We start from the raw sequence: 11,970 nt of genomic DNA, 5'->3' as shown, positions 1-11,970 counted from the left end.
AATTATTAATATAATGCACCATTATCAATAAAATGATGGTCAAAAACTGCATCATCATTTCAGTAAATGCAGAAAAATCATCTGACAAAATCCAATATCTTTCATGATAAAAATACTCGGTAAACTAGGAATATTGGGAAACATCCTCAAATGGATAAAAAGTACCTACAAAAAAGCCACAACTGACATCATACTTAATGGTGAAACTAAATGTTTTTTTTTCTTAGATAAGGAAAAAGATGAGGAGGTCCACTCTCATCACTTCTATTCAACATTTTACTGGAGGTTCAAACCAAGACATTAGGGAAGAATATAAAATAAAGAAATCCACATTGGAAAAAAATATATAAAATACGTCTGTTGGCAGGTGAAATGATTATATGTAGAGAAAATATTTGGGAATTCACTAGAAAATATGCAATATAAAATTTCAATACACAATCCAAAATGAGATTAAGAAAACCATCCCACCTCAATCATATGTCCCTTAATAACAGGGATACATTCCGAGAAAGGTGTCGGGCAGTTTCGTCATTGTGCAAACATCATAGAGTACACTTACACAAACCTAGATGGTATAGGCTACTACACACTAAGGCTGTATGATATTAATTTTATGGGATCATCATCATATATGCAGTCTGTCGATGAGTGAAATGTCGATATGTGGTGCATGGCTGTACAATAGCACCGAAAGAACAAAATATTTAGGAATAAATTTAACAGGAAAATTGCAAAACTTATACTGTGGAAACTACAAAGCATTGTAGAAATTACAAAAAAAATTGTGTAAAAATTAACAAAGTTTATGAATAGATATTTCTCCAAAGAAGATATACAGGTGTTGAAAAAGCATGTGCAAAGGTGTTGAACATGATTAAGATCAGAGAAAGATAACTCAACCGCAGTGAGATACAACTTCACTCCTACTAGCATACCTATAATTACAGAGACAAACAATAATAAGGGTTAGAAAGGATATGCAGATTTTGGAACCACTATATATTGCTAGAGGGAATGAAAAATGATGCAGTCACTTTGGAAAATGATATGCCATATCCTAAAGTTGAAACAGAGTTGCTATATGACCTAGCAATTCTACTTTTAGGTACATATGCCAGAGAAAGAAAACCATGTTTTATATGAATGTTAATATACCTTTTATATGAATGTTAATAAACAACATTATTCATAATAGTTAAAAAATGTGAAAAAAATGTCAAATGACTGATGAATGAATTTTAAAAAATGGGATGTCCATACTATTGAATATTATCTGCCAATGAAAGGAATGAAGCCTTGACTTGTTACAACATGGATGAACCTTTAAAACATTATGCTAAGTGAAAGGAGCTGGTCACAAAAGACCATCTATTGCAAGATTCCATTTACAGAAAGTGTTCTGAGTAGGCAAATCTAAAGACAGAAACTAGATTAATGGTGGATAGGGCTTGGGGAAGGCAGAAATCAAGGAGTTCCGTCTAAAGGGTAAAGTTTCTTTATAGGTGATGAAAATACTCTTAAATTGATTGTTGTGGTGGTTGCACAATTCTGTGACTATACTATGAACTATTGAAATGTTCACTTTAAAGTTCAAGAAGACTGCAGACACAGTTGCCTCTAACTTGTCACTGTTCTTGACACTCTTCCAAATAACAGATGACTTACACATACAATGGCTTCACCTCTTACGGGATGATAGCACTTTTAATCTTGAAAAAGATGTTAAACATATTTGTATAAAAGTGAGGTCATCTACTTTTTGTTTTTTCCACTTGCTATACAAATGCTCTGATTGTTCATATAGTGTATTTACTTTGAGGTGTAGGAGTTATATTTTAACTTCCCGATTGATTTCTCCTTGAGTATAAGCATGAGCAGCAGTAGAAGGGATCAGCAATTTGAAAAGAAGCAGAGCATTCACCAAGATGTCTATGAAATGGATTTCAGTTCTGCTGCTGCTACAGCTGGGTTGTTACTTTAGCCCTGGGAGTGGTGGAAAGGTGCTGGTGTGGCCCACAGGATGTAGCCATTGGATCAATATGAAGAGAATCCTAGATGAACTTGTCCAGAGAGGTCATGAAGTGAGTGTTCTGACATCTTCAGCTTCCATTCTTGTTGATCCCAACAAACCATCTGCTATTAAAGTTGAGATTTATCCTACATCTTTAACAAAACACGATTTTGAGGTTTTGTTCAGAAAAGGGATTGACAAATGAATATATCATACGCCAAAAGACACATTTTGGACATATTTTTCAGTAGTGCAAGAACTCTTCTGAGAATATTCTAATTGCATCCAAAAGCTCTGTAAAGATCTAGTCTTGAACAAGAAACTTATAACAAAACTATAAGAATCAAGGTTTGATCTCATTTTCTCGGACCCCATTGGACCCTGTGGTGAGCTGCTGGCTGAGATACTGAAAATACCTTTTGTGTACTGTCTCTGCTTCACTTCTGGCCATACATTTGAAAAGTACAGTGGAGGACTCCCATTCCCTCCATCCTATGTACCTCTTGTTATGTCAGAATTAAGTGATCAAATGACATTCATGGAGAGGCTAAAAAATATGATATATGTGCTCTATTTTGACTTTTGGTACCAAACATTCAACGAGAAGAAGTGGGATCAGTTTTACACTGAAGTACTAGGTAAGTCATGTTTTTAGCTGGTAGCTTGAAATCCTAACTTTGCTAGTGCCTTGGAAGGTGAGTTTGCATAAAGTCAGAGGAATTTGTCTTGCATAAGTAAAATGTTGAAATAAAAATACAAAATGATCTCTCAAACTCACAAATATTATGGAAATGCTTAAATTAAAGAGTCAATTAGGACCCTGTGGCCCATCCTAGTACAGGACACTCCAAGAAATCGTAAACTAAAAATTAAAGCACTGAGGAGTTCATTAAGCAACCACATATCCTTTCTTGTTGGTTTGTTTATAATAGGCTTTCTTGCATAGAGAAGTTTTAGGTCCACCCCAATATTGCGTAGGGATTTTCCATATATACCCTGCCCCCACTCACTCATTGTTTCCCTTATTATCAACATCCACCACCAGAGAACTACATTTGTTACAATTGATGAAACTATATTGACACTCCATTATCAACCAAAGTTCATATTTTATATTAGGGTTCTCTCTTGGTGTTGTACATTCTACGAATTTGGACAGAGTTATACTGTCATATGTCCACCATTACAATATGATACAGCGTAGTTTCACTACCCTAAAAATCCTCTGTGCTCTGCCTATTCATCCTACACATCAATTTTACTATAATTTTTTTCCATTTTCAATAAAAGTCATTAGAGATTTCACTAAATATCTTGATAAAGCAGACACATAGATTGAGGAGTTCTATATTTCTAACACAACAGTATAGGGAGCCTTGAGGAAATTGCTTCTCCTTGTTCGGTTTAGATTCTTTTAAAAAATCAACTATTTTGCCATATGACCTGAAAGATTACTTCACAAATGAAAGATATGGCTCTCTCTCAGACACATGAAACTATAATTTGAGTTTCTAATGATCACACTTTCCTTCACAAAGTACTTACAAATCATGTTTTAAAGGCCGAAAATATTGCCAAGAGGTGGACATACGTGTTACTAGTCTACATTTTTTAAAAACAATGTCTTTCCATTGAAGATAAAATGAGCCAAATTTAAGGATGAGCACATCTACTTCCATTATTTATGAATAATTTCCAGCAGTTTTTTGCAACAACATTTATTCAATATTCAAACATTATTAGGCTCCTAACATGAAACAAATGCAGGAGTAGCCATACCTTCCAAAAACTCACAGTTTACCTGGAAAATATAGGATCAAGGGAATAGCTTGTTAAATTATAGAAACTTGACTGAGTACTATAGGGAAAGGTGTTTCCATGGATATGGTAGGGTAAATTGAGCAGTTGACATCATTGTTTACATTTGCATCAATTACTGTTGCAGCTTTACAGAGTAAACAAACGCGTTTAATTCTTTAGTGGTTTAGTTTTAAAAATTGTCTATGATTTTGAATGCATTGATGTGATGTTAGAGATGAAAGCCTCTTACATTCTCTCATTTATATATAAACAACATATATAACACATGTATATTATGTATATACACACACATATTTGTATTATGAAACCACAGACACTTTTAAACATCTTTGGCTTTGTCATTCCAAGCTCCTTTCAGAAAATTACCTGGTATTTTCACTCGACAATACTCTCATTTCCTCTACGTTTCTTTGCTTTTTTCCCTTCAGGAAGACCCACTACATTATCTGAGTTAATGAGGAAAGCTGAAATGTGGCTCATTCGAACCTATTGGGATTTTGAATTTCCTCGCCCGTTCTTACCGCATTTTGAATATATTGGAGGATGTCACTGCAAACCAGCCAAACCCCTACCTAAGGTGACCTGTTCCTGTTTGTTTGGTTTGTTTACTTTGCATTTTCAATAGAAATGATTCTGTGTTCTTCATTTAGAATGTTTGACTCAGTGAGAGAGTTATGGGAAGCTGGTAAAGTGACCTACCAATTAGAAACTCATGTATTCCAGTACCACTATAAGAATTTGAATTTCATTGACATTGCAGAATAAAGTATTATACCTGGAAGACTTTGGGAAAGGGTCAGTTAAATAAACACCTCATTATTCAACACATAAAGAATTATCAGTCACTCATTTAAAGAATTTTCTTAAAGTGACTAGCATAGTTCACAGATAAGTGTTGGATATGCAGAGAGGCAGTATAGACCCAATTTCCCCACAAACACACCTAACATTCTACTTGGCAAGACAGAATACAAGCATGCAATTAAAACTGTGTGAAAAGTAGAATAAGGAAAGACCACAGTGCTAGAGAATATCCAGAGGGGATCATTAAACAACAATGATTAAGATCAGAACGTATACTCTTTATATTGGAAGGGTTTCATCATTCTTTTCCAGAGATAAAAGAACAAATAATGAATTTAAAACAGAAGGACCGAAAAAAAAAAAAAGGATGAGTAGGCAGTTTCGACGAGATATCCGAGAAACTTTTGACTATTTTACGTTTGTTTTTTTTGTTGTTGTTGTTGTTGTTTTCGTAAGAGACTATACTGAGCAATAGGAAATATTCCAGTACAGGAAGTAATAAATTGATTTTAAATTGGCAGGAATATGGGACAACAAGTCAGAATAATTCTGATACAATTCCAGGCAGGTGGGTGACCAGATCTCTGTTGCAGAAAGTCCTGACCCACCTCTCCCACCTTGGGGCAGGTACTCCCTGGAGGACTCAGTCAGGGGTTGATGAAGGCCCCTAACAGCCAGTTACACATAATACATTCTACTAGGACGTCTATTTTACAATTTGATTTCAGGCCAAAAGTTATCATACATTAAAGAAAAAAAAAAACAACAGAAATATAGTCACTCAAATAAATAACATACATGTATATCTCTGGATTATAAACAGGAATCTTAGGACTATTTCATGAAAACTCCAAACTGTAACACCAGACTCATGAATGTGATGACAGCAATTCTTCAGCCTTTAAAGAGTGACTTGGGGGGGAGCTTGGGACACATTGAAAATTATTATAAATTATTACAGTGCTGAGAGAAAAAAGATGTAAAGTCATCCCAATCATAACAAACTTTTTCTTAGTGCTCATAGTCAGAGAAATGAAATACTAATGACTAAATTAAAATAATTCTTCAGAAGACCTGACCGAAATAAACACAAGTGATTTAGTAGAACTATAATGATAAAGAATGAAAGGTGAGGAATGATTCTGCTCTGTGTCCTCCTTCCAAGAATCTACATGAGTAATTAATAACAGTGTAAATGGAGAGTCTAGGTGTAATACTAAGAACATTTCCTCTGCACTACTGTGTACAGGCTCTATTTCACTTCTTGCTTATATACGCACACATGCACATATTTGTACAAATATACATAATACAAGAAATCAACCTCATATCAATTGTATCATTCCAAGGGAACTGAGGGATTATAAACAGCCACTGAGGAAAACAGAATGGAGGTTCCTCAAAAAATTAAAAATAGAATTACCAGAAGGTCCAACAACTCCACTTCTGGGAATTTATCCAAAACAATTTACCTTAGGATCCTGATGAGATATATGCACACCCATCTTCACAGTAGCACTTTTCACAAGAGCCAAAATGTGGAAGCAATCCAAGTGTCAATTGACGGATGAATTAATAAAATAAATGTGGTAGGTCCACACAGTGGACTATTACTCAGCCTTGAAATGGAAGGAAATTCTAAAACACGCTACAGCGTGGCTGAACCTTAAAGATATCATGCTAAGTGAAACGGGCCATTCATGAAACAAATAATACTGTCTTATTCACTTATGTAACTTATTTAGACTGGTGAAATTAATAGAAACAGAAAGTAGAATGACAATTGCCAGGGAATTATTGTATAATGGGTATAGTTTCAATTTGCAAGATGAAAAGTTCTGGAGATTGGTTGTCCAACAATGAGAATGTACATACTACTGAATTGTAAACTTAGGAATGGTTAAGATGGTAAATTTTATGTTGTGTATATTTTATCACAATTAAAAATAAACAGGCACTAGTCTAATAATTCCTGATAATAGATGGTTTTCTCTCCTGAGTTGCTTGTAGCAATCCTTTCAATAGTATTTGCTATGCTGCTTTTTTTTGTGATGGAGGAAATTATTTCTTCCCAGGAAATGGAAGAGTTTGCCCAGAGCTCTGGAGAAAATGGTATTGTGGTGTTTACTCTGGGGTCAATGGTCAATAATATGACAGAAGAAAGGGCCAATGTGATGGCATCAGCCCTTGCCCAGATTCCACAAAATGTTAGATAAAATATCTTATTTTGGGCAACTATTTAATGCATCTTTCAAATTTTGAAAAGGGTCGGATTACAGAAATTTCATTCACAAAAAGTAAACTACACTGTATTATGATAGATCCAATTTATCTCAAATCTGAGTATAAAAATTGAAGTATATGTGGCCGGTGCTACCAGTGAAGAGGGTGTTTTTGATTGAGAGTAATTTTGGCATTAGCACCGAGATCAGAAATAAATATGTTTATGAGGTACAGCATGAAGTTTTGGTATTATAATGATATCGCAGGCACATGTGGATATCATCAAATTCTGCCCTGTCATTTGCTCCTTTCCCTTGCATGATTCCTGAGGGCACTGTACACGCTACAGATATTCTCAGAAAGGAGTTACATTTTATCAATAATTTTAAGCAAGAAATGATAACAGTCCAAAAGGCATCCTGCAGTTTAGGCTTGCCAGGTAATCCAGGCCTCTTTTACTTCTTCTTAATTTCAGAATAGATCTGTTCAATGTGCTTTTCAAGGTGCTATACAGAGAAAGAATGGCCAGGGCTCACCAAGCTGTATCCAGGTACCTATCCAGCCACAATTATTTAGAGAGAGAGAAAAACCTACCAGAAAAAAAGAAAGAGAAACAACTACCCCTTTGGACTAAGCCCTGCTAAAGTCTGAAACAGGAAAACATAAGTGAAAGAGTGGAGGTGGGTTAGCCCTCAAGATGTTTTATAAAATGTGGCCCTGCAAAGACTCTGCTTCTAATCCATATGAAAAAAAGCTCCTCCTGATTGAAGATGGAGAAGGGGATATAAAAAGTAGTCAACTAGAAATAAACCTAGCATGGGACAGTTTCAGATGCCCCTTCAATATAAAATATGGCAGTAAATTATTTCTCATATATAGAACATCCTTGGAATCTCTGGGTATTTTTGAACTACTTTTTAATGTCTTAGCCGATATAGTTTTCTGCTCATTATCTAGGCTAATTTGCTGAGAACTAAAGTTACCTTAGGACACACATTGAAAATAGATGTTAACTCTAGTCAATTACAATCTAGCTTATGAACATTGCCTAGGAATTCCAAAATCTGTACCTAATTTTGATACTGGACTTGGATTGGCTTGGCTACAAAGAAACCGTATTAATCAATGGGGTCAAGGTTTGGAGTGCATCCCTAAAGTGTTAACAGACAGGTGAATAAAATTTAACATCATCACGATATTCAATTTTTTGACAGCTTTGCTGTTATTTATGAAGTACGAAGAGGCTCTTCTTTTCAACATTTAAAGAATTGTCAAACCTAGCAATAGTGATAATACTTTGGATTCATGTAAAAAAACTCCTACATGAAATATTTCATGGAAGTTGTGATTAATAAGTAGCAATTTAAAAGAAACTAAACTTACCTACCAAGCAGAAATTATTTATAATTAATAATAAATTATTTATAACCAGAATCATTTTTTTCTCACAAATAGCCGATTGCATACTTTTCCCTTTTTGTAAATCAAAAGATGCAAAACTCTAATAAAATAACCTGTAGAACAAGCTGATATAAGTAAGCTGCTTCTTCCAACACTCAAAAAGAAATAAGCAGGCTAATATTAAATTTGGAAGCTGAGAGCTAGTATAATAAATAGCTAAATAAATTAGTGGATCATTAGTAATTTGCAATTTTTTTGCACTAGAATTATGACTGTCTAAAAATGTTTTATGCACTTGAATTGGTTATTAAAAACGTCATTTGTATAATCCAAGTGTGAAACATCATGATTGTATCCACACTTGATTGAATATAAAATAAGTACATGAAACATTAGTATTCCTATTACATCAGTGTTTCAGTAGTTCTTGTTACTTAGCATCTCTTGTCCTCATTTCCACATCTGTCATATAACGAACAGGTTTAACTAGATGCCTCTTAATCTATTTCGATTCTAGCATGCTATATCTTAAGTTTGACTCAGGGAATAAGGTATTTTATTTACTCTAACAGGTTATATGGGGATTTGAAGGCAAAAAGCCAGATACCTTAGGGCCAAATACTCAGCTCTATGAATGGATCCCCCAGAATGACCTTGGTAAGACACTGAAAAACAAACACTGAAATGAGAGAAACTCCAACCAGATGATAATATTTCATGGAGAAACAAATTTTTTGAATGTTTATTATTGGAAATCTCAAAAATAAAAATTAACTTTCTTCTATTTATTTCCCAGTTGTAGGGGGAAAGGATAAGTGTAACCTTTCCTTCCTCCGATTCCTGCACCACCATCATCAACTTCCTGCTGCCTTGAAAAGCTACTTGTCAGATTCAGTGACTTCACTATGTCATTAAGAGAATATATTCTAACATATGCCCTCCCCGTCTTTTTTCTATACATTCTTTTTTTCTCCAGCACGGTCTTTTTCAGTATTGTCCACATGGCAATCTTTTATTCATTTTTCAAGTTGCAAGTCATACATCAATCTTGTATGTAACCTTCACTTACTTTTAGAGTAGACTTAGGTGCTTCTTCCTTTGAGTTCTGAAAGACATTTTAACGTACTTTCATGTGTACAATAATCTGTTATCTAAAATACAATGCCTCTTTCAGTCTTCTATTGCCCTAATCTCATTTTATTCTAAGACTTATACTTAATAATTTGCTGAAATTCACCCAATCCTAGGTCATCTGAAAACCAAAGCCTTCATAACTCGTGGTGGAGCCAATGGCATCCATGAGGCCATCTGCCATGGGATCCCTATGGTGGGCATTTCTTTGTTTGGGGATCAACCTGATAATATTGCTCGCATGAAGACGAAGGGAGCAGCTGTTAGACTGGACTTCTGCACAATGTCAAGTACAGATTTGCTCAATGCACTGAAGACCGTCATTAATGACCCATCGTGTGTATCACAATTTTTTTAAGATGGTATTTACAGATAGGTTCTTTTGCTAGTGGCGAATATGAGTTAACCCCATTTTTATGAGGCTAATTATGAAATTGTTGACATGATTTTACGAATCTTAAATCTACTTTCATTTTCATGCAGACACATATTTCAAAGCACTTTTAACCCCATAGATTTAACGGGTAACCAACAGTTGCAACAATTTTCTCCTCAAATAATATAAAGGTTCATAGGTAATTGTAAGAAGGACACATTTTTAAAAGTCTCATAGAACCAGAGGAGAAAAGAATGATGAACTAGAAGAAATATCATAAATTCTTTCAAGTCAGTATCTAAGATCTGTGAAACTATAAATCTCTTTACATAAAAATTGATTTTATTATTATTATTTTAGCAGATTTTAATGAGATATAATTTATGTGCTTTAAAATTATAAATTCAAACATATGCAGTATGTTTACAGAGCTATGAAACCATCAAAATAATATAAATTTAGGACATTTTTATCACCACAAAAAGTAACACGACATGCTTTAGAAGTCACTTCCCATTCACCCCTGCCCAAGCAACTATTAATCAACTTTTTATCCCTATAGATTAGCCCTTCTGAACATTTCATATACATGGAATCACACAATATATGGTCTTTTGCAACTGGCTTCTTTCACATAGGATAATGTTTTTGACTTTCTTCCTGTTGTGGCTTTCTATTGCTGAATATTATTCTATGATAGGGCATAGCACATTTTATTTACCCATTTATCAGTTCATGGATTTTGGTTGTTCCATGTTTGGCTATTATGAATAATGCTATATATGCGTTTGTGTGAATATATATAAAGTTGTCCATACTTACAGTATCTAAACAGTATAACTCATTTAAAGACAAAGACTGTCAGAATGGATTTTAAAAACTATCTATGCTGTTTATAACCTGCTTAAATAGGATGACAGAATTCCTCTTTAAAACCTTCAAGGGCATCAAGCTAAAATTTCGTTTGTCATCTGACTTATAGCCCTTTGAATGGCTTCTACCATGTCCTCTGCTAGAAAAGATTTAACTATTATTAACTTTCTCACCTTATCTTCATCATCACTTTTTAAAATATTTGTCATCAAAAAATTCCAGTTTACGAAACAAACTATTTATGAAGACCCAGATAAAAATATACTTCTGCAATTCTATGATACTTATTTTGAAACATATGCATACACACTTCAAAAACTTTTCATAGGAATGACATGCTTAAGCAAATTAACTTCCTTTCAATGTTGCTATCTTTGCGTTTCTCCTTTAATTATAAAGAGAATGCTATGAAATTATCAAGAATTCAACATGATCAACCAGTGAAGCCTCTAGATCGAGCAGTCTTCTGGATTGAGTTTGTCATGCACCACAGAGGAGCCAAACACCTGCGGCCGACCTCCCATGATCTCACCTGGTTCCAGTACCCCTCTTTGTATGTGCTTGCGTTCCTGCTGGCCTGTGTGGCAACTGCTATATTTGTCATTACAAAATGTTGTGTGTTTTGTTTCCAGATGTTTGCTAAAACAAGAAAGAAGGAAAAAAGGGAGTAGTTGTATCCGAGGCCTGAAGCTGGTATGCGTTGTAGATGACGTTCCTCCAGTTAATTCCAGTAAGAAGAAGTTACGATGTAAATGTGTGTTCCTTTTCTGACAAAACAACCTTTCATAATTAGTTTCTCAGATCAAAATTTGCTTTGAAGTGAATTTTTACCTGTTTAAGAGTTAGAAATATATCATGCCAAAGAGAAAAAGAGGTGAAAAATAAAATAAAAGTACATGGGTATATTGAAACTTATTATTCAAATTAAAAAGTTATGCCAAAAATTATTGAGCTTATCTGAGACTCAAACATTGTGCATGGACACAAGAACATTAAATAATCTATTCACAATATCAATATTTTTATGCAGATACTCAGAAAACTTTAACCGCAGGTTGGTGCAGATTTTGTAGTTTTATCTTTTGCTGAAGAAAATGTTCAATAGTAAGAATTGTGTAAAGTGATTCACCCTTCCATTTCCTTTTGGGAGACCACTAGTGCTGCTTGGCTTTTACTGTGCATCCAGCCTCAGCATCACCTCTTACCTAGAGACATGGCAAGATGTTTGCCCTCATCCAGTTTAACTCCTTTCCCAGTGGCATGTATATGGATTTAGAAATATAACCATGGCTACCTACTTCCTATTATACAATTGAGCTATTTAAGA

General features: G+C 34.4%; 1 protein-coding gene across 3 annotated transcripts; it reads left to right on the top strand.

The window, feature by feature from the left end:
* Positions 1–1,910: 1,910 nt before the first annotated feature.
* Positions 1,911–11,314, top strand: LOC147916469 (UDP-glucuronosyltransferase 2B31-like). 3 transcript variants are annotated; one of them, XM_087434717.1, is made up of 6 exons: positions 1,911–2,652; positions 4,264–4,412; positions 6,715–6,846; positions 8,836–8,920; positions 9,511–9,730; positions 11,035–11,314. In XM_087434717.1, exons 1-6 carry the CDS (start codon positions 2,523–2,525, stop codon positions 11,312–11,314), a joined length of 996 nt encoding a protein of 331 aa, XP_087290843.1. In that variant the 5' UTR covers positions 1,911–2,522. The 3 variants fall into 3 exon arrangements, with proteins under 3 accessions (XP_087290843.1, XP_087290842.1, XP_087290844.1); XM_087434716.1 differs by having other exon boundaries at positions 1,929–2,400; XM_087434718.1 differs by having other exon boundaries at positions 1,938–2,656; positions 4,268–4,412.
* Positions 11,315–11,970: the final 656 nt, after the last annotated feature.

Source organism: Ceratotherium simum, chromosome 8 (assembly GCF_057802395.1).
Source record: "Ceratotherium simum simum isolate JZ-2026a chromosome 8, ASM5780239v1, whole genome shotgun sequence".
Lineage (NCBI taxonomy): Eukaryota > Metazoa > Chordata > Mammalia > Perissodactyla > Rhinocerotidae > Ceratotherium > Ceratotherium simum.
Note: the sequence above shows the minus strand (reverse complement) of the source record. Positions and strands in the feature narration are given on the sequence as shown.